Source organism: Neomonachus schauinslandi, chromosome 5, assembly GCF_002201575.2.
Source record: "Neomonachus schauinslandi chromosome 5, ASM220157v2, whole genome shotgun sequence".
Taxonomy (NCBI): domain Eukaryota; kingdom Metazoa; phylum Chordata; class Mammalia; order Carnivora; family Phocidae; genus Neomonachus; species Neomonachus schauinslandi.
In genome coordinates this window covers 167,224,106-167,238,341 of record NC_058407.1, presented here as the reverse complement: position 1 = coordinate 167,238,341, position 14,236 = coordinate 167,224,106, and the positions used below count along the sequence as shown (strand labels likewise).

General features: G+C 50.4%; 1 protein-coding gene across 1 annotated transcript; it reads right to left on the bottom strand.

The window, feature by feature from the left end:
- Nucleotides 1-4,630: 4,630 nt before the first annotated feature.
- Nucleotides 4,631-14,036, bottom strand: TRIM50 (tripartite motif containing 50). Its single transcript, XM_021700551.1, has 7 exons — nucleotides 13,973-14,036; nucleotides 12,969-13,380; nucleotides 9,275-9,370; nucleotides 7,183-7,413; nucleotides 7,071-7,093; nucleotides 5,884-6,008; nucleotides 4,631-5,238 (listed from the first exon to the last, which is right to left on the bottom strand). Exons 2-7 carry the CDS (start codon nucleotides 13,365-13,367, stop codon nucleotides 4,649-4,651), a joined length of 1,464 nt encoding a protein of 487 aa, XP_021556226.1. The 5' UTR covers nucleotides 13,368-13,380; nucleotides 13,973-14,036; the 3' UTR covers nucleotides 4,631-4,648.
- Nucleotides 14,037-14,236: the final 200 nt, after the last annotated feature.

The window sequence follows — 14,236 nt, the reverse complement described above, 5'->3', positions numbered from 1 at the left end:
GCCTCTGTCCCCAGCATCCATGTGGTTACTGATACACATTAAGTTGAGTAAATCCAGTACATGTGTACTTCAAGCATTCAAGTAGACAGGCCTCAATGGACCAGAATACTCCTGCCTGTACACTCTCTGTATTGCCAACAGCACATCAGCAAGCATTTTGCAAGGGAACTGACTCTAGTCTGTATCAAAATTGTTTAAACGTTTAATCCAGTCCTGTGGCTCTAGGTTGGTTAATAGTGATCTTTGAGTGGAAACCCCACCCCCAATTGAGTAACATCTATTTTATTTTCACAGCACCTGTTCCATATGTAGTTATGATTTATTCTCTAGCTGTCTCCAAGAGGGCAAATCCTGTTTGACACTCATTTATCCGTGCCTCCTAAACCAGTGTTCTTCTTACAGTAAGGACCTAACAGTTACTGTTGCACGAGTGAAGAAGTGAATGAATGGAGCACAAACTGGTATGGACAGCTGGACAGCCAGCTGTGCCAGTTAACCCATCCTAAAACAATCCCAATCCCCACTCCTTCAGGTGAGTGGTTAACAAGTGCATCAATATTAATAAAGTCCACAGTTGACTCAGATTTTCTTAGCTTTTACCTAATGTCCATTTTCTGTTCGGAAGTCTCATCTAGGACACCACGTTAAATTCAGTTGTCACGTCTCCTTGACTGTGACAATTTCTCAGACTTTCCTGATTTTTGATCACCTTGATGGTGTTGAGGAATCCTGGTCAGTGTTTTGTAGAATGTCTCTCATTTGGGATTTTTCTAAAATTTTTTTTCTCATTATCAGATTGGGCTTATGGGTTTTTGGAAGACTACAGGTAAAGTACCATCCTCATCAGATCACATCAAGGGCATATAGTATCAACATGACCTTCACTGTTGATGTTAACCTTGATCACCTGGCTAAGATTCACACTTCTCCACTGCAAACTAGTCTTTATCCCTCTGTTCCCTCTGGAAAGCAGTCACTATGCACAGCCCACCCTTTAAGGAGTAGGGGATTATACTCTACCTCTTTGAGGGCAAAGTAGCTACATAAATTATTTGGAATTCTTCTGCAGAATGCTCTCTTGTCCCAGATTTATTTAATTAGCCAATCGTTTATCAGTATGGACTCATGGATATTTACTTTATACTTTGAGTTGTAATCCAGTACAGGTATCCTCTGCTTTTTTTTTTTTTTTAAAGTATGCTCCACACCCAGTGTGGAGCCCAATGTGGGACTTGATCTCACCACCCTGAGATCAAGACCTGAGCTGAGATCAAGAGTTAGATGCTCGACTGAGCACCCAGGCACCCCTATCCCTCCTTTTGGAAGTTTGCATTACACCACTTCACTTTTACGGAAGACCTAGAGTAGTACCTGTTTTTGTTAACTGAAAGAAATCCTAAGAGGATTTTCACTTTTATGAAAAAGGGGGAAAAGTAAAAATAGTATTGTTTTGCCGCAAGCCCTTGTAGAGGCAGCACGCACCCCAGTGAGAGTGACGCTGCCAAGCTCCTTCCCCAAGATCTACAAACGCAGCATCTCAGCATCAAGCCTCCGTAGCTCTGAACTGTGCTTTATCTCGATTGACTGTGTGCATTCATTTGCAAGGTTTATCCAAAGGTAAGAAAAGCTTAAAAGCAGTTAATTTGGGGGGTCTGGTAGCACTAAAAAATGTTTCCATATAAAGTAATGGTAATTGCTGATTCTCATTACTCCACTTCAGCTAATGACAGATCTCACAGAAACACTCTACTTTCTGATAGCGGGGAAACCTGTACTATTTTATTTTGTCGCTCACATTTTTCCCATTTTGGCCACTAGGAGTGCTTTCAATGGGCTCCCATGTCCCTTTGAAAGGCCTCTATTATTGTAGGGGTTTTGCACACCTTTGTTTGTGAGTGCTTCCTGGCACTCCAAGCGGCTTAAGGCTCAGGGTATTTCCTGCCCCAGTCCTAGAACCAGCTATTTCTCCAAGGAGCCCTGCTTCCTCTTCATTGGAGAATGGCTATTAGGAGCCAAGATGTGGACGCTAGGTGACCTGTGCCTTAAAATGTCTAATACGTGACCCCTAGAAAACTTCAACCTACACATGTGGCTCATGTATTTCTGTAGGACAAGTTGTAGCCTCCTCTATCCTAAAAATGCCTTCTCTTAATCCCACCTTCTCTCAAACTCATGACCCAGTTTTCTTCCCTTCCCCGTCCAGCTGCTTAAAACAAGAATCAGCAGTGATTGCCTTTACTTCTTCCTCACATACTATGTAACCCCCTGCAGTCTGTCTCCCATGCTAGTCCACAGACATGGCTTCCTCCAAGGCCACCAAGAATCTAATATTCCTCAGGCCTTTCCTGCTGAGGCTGGGTTTTCACGGCACTACGGAGCACACCTTCTCTGTTGGAAAGCTTTAGCTTCCATGATCTTTGCTGCTGGCACTCCCTCCCAGTTCTCTATCATTTCTACAGTTCTTTGGCAACGTTGTCTAAGCTGCTTCCTTAAGTTCTGCTGTTCCATCCTCTGACCTCCTTCCTGTTAGCTAGTATTTTCTCCCTGGGCAGACTCTCCCACTCCCACGCTGTCATTACTACAGAACAAAGTTAATATACACTAAGATAGTATCAGTGGTTCTCCATGGTCTAGCCTCCACCCCCTCTGCAGGTCCAGCTCCGGCTGCAGCATCCCTCCGTGGACTAGACCCCCAAAAACTCTTCTCCTCTGCCTGTATTCCACTTCTTTCAGCTTAAATGCCAACTCCACATAATGAACTGCTCTTTCATCTGCCTTCTCCATACTGAATGGATCTTTTGGTTGCAAGCACAAACACTAACTCTAGCCAGCCAAACAAGAGGGGATTTACTAAGTGAGTGCAGACGTATGCCACTGTGTCTGTCAGCAGCTGGCGGGGGCAGAGGTGAGCACACAATGGTAGTTGAAGTGATCTTAAAGAAGGACGTATTTATGAAAGGATGGTCAGAGTTAAGGGAAACTAGAGGTGGTGCAGTACTTGGGGCTGGTGACAGCACTGCTCACTGCCAGGCCTGAAGGAACAAGGGAGAGCAACAGAGGAAGGGGCCACCTGCCAAGGATCTTCAGATGAGGAAAGCTGCAAACCCACAGCCCAGCAGGCAGGAAACCAGAAAAATAAGTACCTTGAATTCCCTTTCCTGCCCTTGGATCTCCTGCCAGTCCCTCCCATCTGCTAAACCCAACAGGAAGCCAGAGGGTTTTGCATTCCACTGGGGCCAGTCTCCCAGGACAGAGAACAGGGCGGAGAAGGGAGGAGGGAGGGAGAGTGGATATAGAGGGCCACAATCTTCAGCCAAGTCATGGAATTGAGGAGCTGCATAACCAAAAACCAGGTCTGCAAGGTGTCAAACACACAGCAACCAAGGCCAAGGCCCAAGAGATTCAGCCGGTAAAGATACAACAAGCACCTTTTGATTCAGACAGCTTATTACTTACATAGGCAGAAGATTAGCCAAAGGTGCCAGCTCCACATGGTCCTTGTTGCACACAACAGGAGGAGGACTACAACGAGGGCTGGGGGATTTCCCATTGCTGGGAAGCCAGTTCTAGACGCAGTTAAGCTGTTTTATAGTCCACAGCTCTGCTCAGAGGGAGGCGGCGCAGAAAGTTCCATGCTTATGAGATCTTGGTAGGTGACCTACCCTGACAGTCTCCATGGGATAAGGTCAGTGCCTCACAAACCTCCCATCCTCTCGGGTTCCTAGAGGATCACTTAGCTTGCAGGTCAAGCCTCTGCCTGTGTGGCCAATGCGGGTAAGTGCCAGGGCACCAGGACAGAGTGGTTCCCCAGAGCAGTAGCTCAGGCAGCTCCACAGAGCTCAGTGGCACAAGGCTGAGGAGCTTCTCTCGAAAGCACTAGGTCTCAGATGACTCAGCCCCAACCATTCTCTTCCAACTTTCAAATTCTTGGGAGAGAATTCAGCTGTCCCAGCTTTGGTCTGGACAGACACCATCAGCTGTGGCCAGGGGCAGACTCGCCATGAACAGACTGAGGCTCTGGGCCCGCTCCCATGTGTCCAGCAGCTTTCAGGGATAGGCCATGTCCGTCTGGACCCTACTTGCTTCTGCTCTGAAGAAGTGTTATTTCCGTAACAACCAATGGAGAGGGAGATCAAGAGAGGTCTTTGAAGACAGCAGTAACAGAGTGATTGATGTGACTCTAACCACAGACCAGCCAGCCCAGAGTTGAGGGGACTTCTGGCTGACCAGAGGTTGGAGCTGCTTTTAAAGACCTGAGCATAAAACAGTATGTATGCACAGCAGTTAATGTTTGCAAATAATTTAAAGATAGTGTCACATTTATTATCCTTAAGTTCACAATGACAAAGAGAAATTATGTGTGGGAATGTTTCCACCTTCTGTTAAGAGAGTAAGCAGAAAGCATGGTTAGCAGGGATCAAGGGAAGCCTATCTTAACCCATGGACACCAAGGCCTGGTTCTGTTGGTTAATAAGCAGCTGAATAACCTGGCAAAAAGGTTAATAAATATGCCCCTGGCTGACAGGGAAGGGATTAGAGTCCTTTTCTTATCATTAGGTGTTTCCAGGAACACACAGGCACGAAGACCTTCCCAAACAGTAAAGAACCTCATCTCTGCTCGCTGAACCCAGCAGACCCACCAGCAACCCTACAGCTTGGTGGGCTGTTGGGGGGTGAGGTGGGCAGGCCCGCTGGGCGGGGGCAACACCATAGGTAGTGCATTGCTGCCCCTTTCGTGCCAGCATGTGTCCAGGATGGGGTAGAGCTTGCCCTGGAAGTCAGCCTGGAATGTGTAGAGCAGCCGCAAGTCATCGGGGCGGTCAGCATCAAAGAAAGTGAGCTCTCCGTGCTCATAGTGCAAGTAGACGCCGATGCGGTGGGGGTGGCCAGCCACAGGCAGGGGCACCCGAGGGCAGCCAAAGGCCTCATACACCCGGCCCTCCTTCAGGCCAATGAGCCACACGCCGTTCTCTGGGGACTTGCTCAGCTTGCCCTTGCGACTCACTGTGCCCTTGATGACCCCCAGGCGCCAGTCGCTCTTGTTGCCCACCACCACCTCCCAGTAGTGACGGCCCCAGGAGAAGCCCCGACTGGCCAGGACGCAAGTACTGTAGTCAAAGCGCTCGGGTTGGCTGGCACGCCGCTGGGCCAGAAGGCCGCACTGCACCACCGTGTTGCCCTTGGAGAGTTCCAGGAGGGGGTGGGCGGTGGCAGGGTCTAGCTTGAGGGACTCCGGGGCTAAGAAAGATCAAAGAAGTGTTTTCAAGCTACACAGAAGGCAGCACACCCTGCCACAAAGGAGTCTGATTGGAGGCCCTGAGCTCCTCAGGGGAGGAACTGCAATGGCCTCATCCCTGTATCCGAGGGGCCTTCTAAGAAGGGGCCAGGCCCAGAAGAGGCAACCCTAAGGATGCTTGCTGAATGCATGAACAATTCCTGAAGCGTGGAAAAAAATGGGATCGCTGTGAGGGAGGCATTCTGGTTAAGGAAAAGGGCGTGCACTCGGGGCACCTGAATGGCTCAGTCCATCAAGTGCCCGACTCTCGATTTCGGCTCAGGTCATGATCTCAGGGTGTGAGATCAAGCCCTGGGCTGGGCTCCGCGCTTAGTGGGGAGTCGGCTTGGGATTCTCTCTCCCCCTCTACCCCTCCCCCAACTCGAGCGCTCACTCTTTAAATAAATAAAATCTTTTTTAAAAATTAAAAAAAAAAAAATTACACAACTTGTCTTTGGCCAGTAAGAGTTGGACCTGAGCTTGAGCACGGGGTGTCTGGTGGAACCCCAAAGCCATGCTCTCACCATAACCCACGCAAACAACCTTCCAGTCTTCTGCGCCCACCCTGCAGGGCAGCCCTCAGGAAAGAGAACAGGCTGGAGCCTTACCTGGCAGAACTTTTCGGAAGAGCCTCTTCCACACAGTCAACTTGATGTCAGCCTGGTGGAGGCCTGGCTTGAAGGAGATGGGGTTGAAGGTGCCTTCCAAAGGCCGGGCCTGCTGGAGCTCTGCTCTGAGGGTGACGGTTCACCATGATGGCGGAGCTGCACACCAACCCCACCCCTTCACCCTTACACAAGTCCAACAAGCCAGTCACAGCTCAGAAGACTGTGTGCTCAAGATGCCTGTCATTTCCTCCCCTCCACCCCACTCTGAGTGCCTGCCCCCTTCCTAGAAGGGGAAACACTCTACATCAGGTCAGGCCCGAGACCAGCAGCATCACCTGGGAGCTTGCTAGAAATGCAAATTTCTCAGGTCCCACCCCAGACCTGCTGAATCAGAAAGTGATTACTAGAGCCCAGCGATCTGACGTAATGAGCCCTCCATGTGGTCCTGATACACACTAACGTTTGAGGACCCCTGCCCTATATTGGGCGACCCTGGCCCCTAGCCACAGCTGGAGTGGACACCTGCTCCCAATCAGCTTCACTGTCCATTCATTTAAACCAATGTTCCTAATGCAACTGTCCTTAAGACGAAAGAAAATTTGAAAAAACAAGGAGACTCACAATCAGGGTCTGAGGAAGGCCAAGGAACTGCATGGTTGTTCATTTGTTGGGACTGGAACATGGATTCAATCCCTTCCCACAAACTATGGTTCAGGATTCATGGCCCCTCATTCTGGCTCTTACCTCTCCCATTCATTGCCCGTTCTGCCCTGCATCATACAATAAATACCCCAGTCCCACACCCTACTTCACCTTTTCATGTGACCATTCCCCACTCTGCTTGCCTGGTCAACACCTGTCCTCTGCCCTAAGCTCGTCCATCTATGCATCATCTTCGCCCATTCCCCCCACCTGCAACCCCAGTCACCTTCTCCTGTTATTTCTGTAGCTCGTGTGAACTTCTTTGGTTTTAGGTACCCACAGTGATGTAACCATAGTTCACCATCTGCCGCCCACCAGTCTTTGAGACCCTTAAAGGCAGGGGCATGACTTTCATCTGTGTTCCCTGGGCTCAGTACAGAGCCAGATGTGGGCAGCTGCTGCCAAGGCACTGGTACAGCCGAAGGCAGGAAGTGGTGGAGAGAAGCCACCAGATCCAAGCTGAGAGCTCCCTCCAAGGTTATTACCTGGAGGCCATGGAGTGATACTTCTGCAAGACAAGACAGGATGGTTAAGGCATGAGGAAGACTCTTGGGACCTGGGGGCCTCGGCATGGGGGGCACTCCCTTGTCCACTCACCCGGATGAACTCATGGTGACTCTCATTACTGAACTGCTCCAGCACGTGCTCGGCCTGGACCAGCCGCTCCTGACTGCCCTGGGCCTGCTCTAGCTGCATGTCCAGGGAGGCCACGAGGCCACGGGTATGACCCTCCAACCCCTCCAGGCAGCGGGCCTTCTCCTCATCCACCAGGTGGTGCAGCTCCTGGAACTCACGACGAATCACCCAGCTGAAGACATCAGATTCATTCTGGGACAAAGAGGAACTGGTCACAGCTGGAACCTCGGCCAGAACTGCCTGGCTGTGGCTGACGTCAGTGTCCCTAGGCCCTGGCAGCTTAGGCCTTCCTGGGCCTCCAACTGGAGATGGTTCTAGTAGTTCAGTTGCAGGGCTGACTCCTGCCCAGTGTTCACACTGTGCCTGGGCATCCCACATGTGGCCATGGGGAGGGCAACAGAGGCAGGGGAGAGACTGGCCCCCAGCTCCCATTTCAAACACAGTGGCTCTGCTATTGCTTTGTCACTACTGGGAGGTGGTGGTGGGTAATATTGCTATTAAATGTGCATATCAGGGCGCCTGGGTGGCTCAGTTGGTTAAGCGACTGCCTTCGGCTCAGGTCATGATCCTGGAGTCCCGGGATCGAGTCCCGCATCGGGCTCCCTGCTCGGCGGGGAGCCTGCTTCTCCCTCTGACCCTTCCCCCTCTCATGTGCTCTCTGTCTCTCTCATTCTGTCTCAAATAAATAAATAAAATCTTTAAAAAAAAAAAAAATGTGCATATCAGATTTAGCTTTAGTACAGGATTCCGCAACTGAAAAAAGTCTGCAAGGCCCTGGGAGAGCAGACTTTAGACAGCCAGGATTCCGTGTGTGACCCTGAGTTCAGCCTCCACTGGGCAGGGGTAATGCCGTCTCCCCCTGAGGGTGGGGAGGTTAATGGAGAAGACTCTCAGGGGACACTGGCCTCCAGCTCCTGTTTCACAACTGCCTGCAGGGCCCAGGCTCCAAACCCTCCTGGACTGTATGGATGGAGCTTTCTGGGATTTGTCCTGCATACCTGACCACCCCCCAACCTGCACTTACACGCAGGCAGGTGGAAGAATGTTGTTTGTGAGACTCATGCTGCATGAGTGACCTTGGGAGCCTGATGAGTGGACATTAGCTGGCCTCTAGGTCAGAATTGGCCCTTCTGGTCTGGATGCCATGAGCTGTAAATCTTGCCTTACATCCACTCTAGCTCCAGGCTGGGCTGACCCCCCAGAATGGAATCTGGGAGAAGGGGCAAGCACACCCAGCACAGGCTCCTTGAATATGTAAAGACATGATAACACAGGAATGCAGCTCGCTCCAAACTGCACATAGGCAAACACATGTTTAACTTCATTTGCCCTATAAATACGGTCCTTATGGGGATGGTCAGTTGGAAATCTCACCTGAGGGGAGGATGCTTGGCCCAGGCCTCTCCATCGGGACTCCAGCCTGGCCGTCTCCATGGAGCTCCCCCAGCTAATGAGGCTGGATGTTGTAAGTACCCGATTTGATGTAACTCTGTTTTATTCTCCTTTACTGCTTACTATTGCCCTCATCTATATGCAGATTTCCCTTTTCTTCTTTCTGATTCTATTACATTTTTATACTATCAATAAAGTGTTTTTTCTCCTTCAAAACTGAGAGTACAGCTGCCGTGAATCTTTTTTTCAGAACACCTCCCAGCCCCAGTGTACCTGTCACTCAGGAAAAGCAGAAAACCACCAAGCCTTTCCACACCTCTGCTCCGAGGTACTGGGCGGGCACCAGACTGTCAAGGTCAAATAGACGTAGAGAGCAGGAGAGTCATGCCCACACTTTGAGCTGTTTACCTCTAGGACTTAGGTTCTGTGTTATCTCATTCCCAAGGACAAGAGGGATACAGCCAACTTGGACAGAGTCCTAACAACTGAGTTGATTCCCCTGAGGCGATTTGCCCTTTCCCCCACTCCGCCCTGGAATGCTTTGAATTCTGGCTTTGTATGAAGGTATGGATTTCTGTAAAGAACAAATCAGAACTGGGCTCCGTAGGAAAGGGAAGGTGGCCAGCCCCAGGGTAAGGGTACAGAGGGAAAGTGCACTCACGACAATCCGGGTCCTGTTGTTCACCAGTTTGGCAATATGCTCATCCACCTTCTTCTGCTCCTGCTTCAGGTCAGAGATGAGAGCCGCTAGGTCCTCCTGGAGGCAATGTACCATGGCCTCATGAGTAGCCGACCCCTTCACCGTTTCAGCTCCTTGGGACCAGCCCTGGGCTTCACCCTTCCAAGGAGCATCCTTTTTTTTTTTTTTTTAAAGATTTTATTTATTTATTTGACAGAGAGAGACACAGCGAGAGAGGGAACACAAGCAGGGGGAGTGGGAGAGGGAGAAGCAGGCTCCCTGCAGAGCAGGGAGCCCTATGCAGGACTCAATCCCAGGACCCTGGGATCATGACCTGAGCTGAAGGCAGTCGCTTAACCAACTGAGCCACCCAGGCACCCCCAGGGAGCATCCTAATGGCCACAAGCACTCTCAGTGGAATCAGGGAAAGAGCTACCCGGGTACTCTTGACTCCAAAATAGGTTAAGATTATTCAAGAATATTCCACATTGAGGGCAGGAATTACCCAGACAGAAAAGGATCTCCAGGTCATCCCTCTTCAGGACATGGAGATAGACGCTAAACATTGTCCACCTGGAAGGCACCACACAACATCCAAGAGGGGCGATAACCAGTCTGAAGCCAACACTCCCTGAATGGAATGCTGGCCATTGGGTACCCACCAAGTAAACTCTCTGGTCACCAGCAGGTCTAGAATCAGTGGGCATTTGATCAAGATATCACAAAAAGGATGGCCCCAAGGAAGGCCAATGGTGCATACAGTTGCCCCACTTATACCTGGGGATTCCCCACTCCCTATAAAGACCTGAATCCTTCCCTGGCAGACTCGGGCCCAGCCTGGATTTGGGGCCTCCCCAGGCTGAAGTAAACTCCCTTCTCCTGGGCTTCCCTGGCCCCAAATCTGACAGAGTCTTAAGGGTTCAACCAGGACCACCTAGACCCCCAAACAGCTGCACTACTTAAAGGGAGCCCTGCTGGTTTGTGCCCATGGAGCATACACGGTCTCTGGCTTAGATAGTTCCCAAGCAGAAATCAGTGGCAAGAGGGGCACCTGGCTGGCTCAGCTGGAAGAGTAAGTGACTCTCGATCTCTCGGTTGTAAGTTCAAGCCCCACACTGGGTGCAGACATTACTAAAAAATAAACTTAAAAAAAAAGAAAGAAACCAGGTACAAAAGCCTTTCAGGAAAGGAGCTGAATAAAGAATAAAGCCACTGTAGGAGTAAATGGACACAGGGTCTTGCTCTGGATAATGAGGCATCAGAAGATCTCAGAGCAACCCAAGAACAGAATTCTAGTGGTAACTCTCTTGAGGCAGAGAGAGATGAGATTAGTTCTTTCCCTCTTTCTCTGTCAAACTGGGTCACTGGGAGAAGAAAAAAAAAATCATGCAAATAAATAAATAACCTCAAGATCTCAATCAATAGGAGGAAAACAGGAATGCATAAAATGGAACCTAATAAAGGAACACAATTTTGTTGCATCACAGAGAAGAGTCTTGGGATCACAAACACCCACATCTAAAACCAGGACCCAAGCAGTCCCAGGCTCTAAGCCAGAAATGATGAGCGAGCTCCTGTGTGTTTCCTTCTCTCCTGGGCTAATAAAACACAGGCTCAATTTCATTGCACTGCAATTTGGCTTCCTCCTCTCACACTCCACTAAAACTACTCTTGCCAAGATAATCAATCCTTACTGCTAAATCTAACAGACGCTTTCCAATTCTCAGCAGCATTTCACACAAGTGATCTTGTTCTCATTAAAAAGCACTGTTCTGATTTCTAGGAGGCCATATTCAGCCAGTGTTCCTACTCTCTCTGTTGATTCTTTCTGTCCCTTTTGGGGGGCTCTATTTACCTGAATCTTAAACCCTCGTGCTCCTTGGTGGCATCATCCGTGTCTTCCCTACCACACTGCAGGCTCTCCTGGTTGGTCTTCTCCACTCCTGCGGCTTCAATTACCACCCATATGTAATTACTCCCAGTCTCTTACCCCAAAGCCTCACTCTCCAGTCCACCCTCCGGCAGAGTGCTTGGACCACATCAGGACTCTGCTTAAAACTCTCCAGTGCCCCCCCCTCAACCAGGATGGTCCTCTGAATAAACTACAAATCCCTTCACATGTCACACAAGCCTTACTATGACCTGGCTTCCACTTAGCTAACTCTCCCCTGAGCTTAAAAGAACAACTTACGATTTCTTTTTTTTTTTTTTTTTTTTAAGATTTTATTTATTTATTTGAGAGAGAGAAAGTGAGAGAGAGCAAGCACATGAGAGGGGGTAGGGTCAGAGGGAGAAGCAGACTCCCTGACGAGCAGGGAGCCCGATGCGGGACTCGAACCCGGGACTCCAGGATCATGACCTGAGCCGAAGGCAGTCGCTTAACCAACTGAGCCACCCAGGCGCCCCAACTTACGATTTCTTAAATATCCTTCCCTCCTGATCTTTTGCGGGGCTGTCTTTATACAGGGAATGCTTTCCTCCCCTTCTTTTCCTACCAACTCCTCCTTGTGGGTCAGGTCTTGGTTCAGCAGTCCGCTTCCTCCAGGAAACCTTCCCTGACCACCCGAGACCATGCCAGAGCTACATTTGAGGTGGTCTCCCCATTGCCTGTACTTAACCCTGACAGTAGCACCCAACACATGCGACTCTCTGCCAGACTCCCAGGCTGTGGTAAACCTCTTGCCCACTATTGTACTACGGGCTTTAGCACAACACCGAGTACACATTAGGTGCCGAGTAAACGTCTGTGGGCAAGAGGGGCTGGTGGATGGCTGGGCTGGCCCTGTGCACGTTTCATACTTGTCTTCCAGGACTGAAGAAGCAAAGAAATGCTGCCTGGGGCACTCAGCCAAGAAATCCCTGGAACTCTGCCTTCAGATCTTGATGCTCTTTCTCTTTCCCACCCCTATCACCTGTATTTTGTCATTCCTTACCTTTACTCTCCCCCTCCCTCCCAAACACTATGCCAGGTACCCTCTAGCAATTCACTTCCGAGAATCCTTCCTGCCCTTCTTTGATCTGTTTTGCAATGGAAAGAAAACCAGCCACAGTCAGAGTCCTCACTCTGCCAGTGACAAGCTGTATGATCTTAGGTAAGACCCTTACCTTCTCTGAGCCTGTTTCCTCATTTGTAAAGTGCAATGATAACCCCAACCCCTTCGTAAATCTTAGACCAACATATTCACCAAAGAGAGTATCATCATCATCATTCACCTTAAATGATGACCTGCTAGATCTGAGGCAAAAGTCCACGAGAACAGGAATCCACTGCTTCTGCAAATACGCTTTGAGCTTTTACTTACATGCTAGGCATGGCTCTAGGCATGAAAATACCCGAGGAAACAAAACAAAGTCCTTGCCCTCATGCATCGTCTGGGGAGCGCTCAAAATATGAATGAGAGCTACAAAGAAAAACCGAGCAAGGGAAGGGGCTAGCACTTGACAAGGGGCTCTCCATCATGCAGGTCAGTTAGGCCCCAGCACCTGGAGATTGGAACAGCTGCACAGAACATGATGGATGGATGCATGCTCTATGAGCTCTGCTCCAGGACAGGGCTGGAGGGAACTGGCATCCTGGCCTGGGACCCTTCTCTGCCAGGCAATGGTGCCAGAGAGGGTAGGAGCTAGGCTCGGTGTGTCCCCGCAACCCACCCCCCCCAGCAGCCTCACTGCCCACCTTCATGCGGCTGTAGACAGTGGAGACGGGCGTGACGCGGTGATGCTGGTGGGAGCCCAGCAGGCCACAGAGGCCACAGATGAGCTCCTGGTCCCTCTCACAGAAGAGGCTGAGCGGGTTCCGGTGGTGCTCACAGACCTTGGGCTCTGGGCCCCCAGGGAACTGTAGGGCTTCAATCACCCGTGCTAGGGAGACATTGGGCGGGGAGCTGCTGCTATCCACCTCCTGTCGGCACACTGGGCAGCGGAGCTCCGAGTCCAGGTGGCGGGACAGGGACACCAGGCAGCCCTTGCAGTAGGAGTGTCCACACTGCAGCATCATGGGCTCCTTGAAGACCTCCAGGCAGATGGGGCACTGAAGGCGGTCCTCCAGCTCAGGGACACTCACCTGCCACGCCATCCACGGTGCCCAGCTAGAAGAGAGGGCAGCTTACTCAAACCTGCTCCCTCCACCCCCTGGGGCCCCAACCCCTGGCAAGTGCCACTGGAAATCAGAGTGCCTTAGGGTCTCCAGTCCTGGATTCCAATCTCAACCCCTATGACCTTGGGTCTGTTTTCTGTCTTTAAAACAAAGGGCTTAATTGGGGGGAAACGCACTTGGAAACATAGAATTCTATATTTTTCACTCAGATTTGGAGGTAAACACAGAAAGGGCCGTCTGCAAGGTCATGTGGAGTGACACCAACAATGTGCTCTCAGCGGCATGGACCTAGCAATGGGCAGCAAAAACAAGCAAAGGTCCTTCCCATGTTCTAGATCAGTTCTCAAACTGGTGAGCAACTATTGGAAGCACAGTTAAAAGAGATTCCTGAGTCACCCCTTCACACATTTTCAGTGAGCCCCAGAAATCTACATTTATAACAAACACCCCCCAGGTCATTCTAAAGCAGAGACTGCTGTTCCAGAGAGCCTGAGACCCTGTGAAAGCTGACTGGCACTGAGAGAGAAGCACCACCAAGGTAGAAGTTGGCAGCAGACCTAGGGAGAGCCCCCACAATGAACTACCTGCTTTCTCAGAATCTGCAGAGATGTCCAACAGATCTGCTCAGTTTTTTCTTCTCCCCAGGATGGGCAGAGGCACTAAGAGGCATGGGGACTGCAGCTGAACGCGTGCTTCACCCTTAGTCTCTGCCCCTTTCCTCCTCCTCTTTCCCAGCAACACCCCCATGTCCTCAAGGTCGCCCAGAATCAGGTGGAAACTGGGCCACATCACGGGACTGGGGAGGCAGCCTCCTTTCGGCCAGCAACACTGATAATTCCAACATGCAG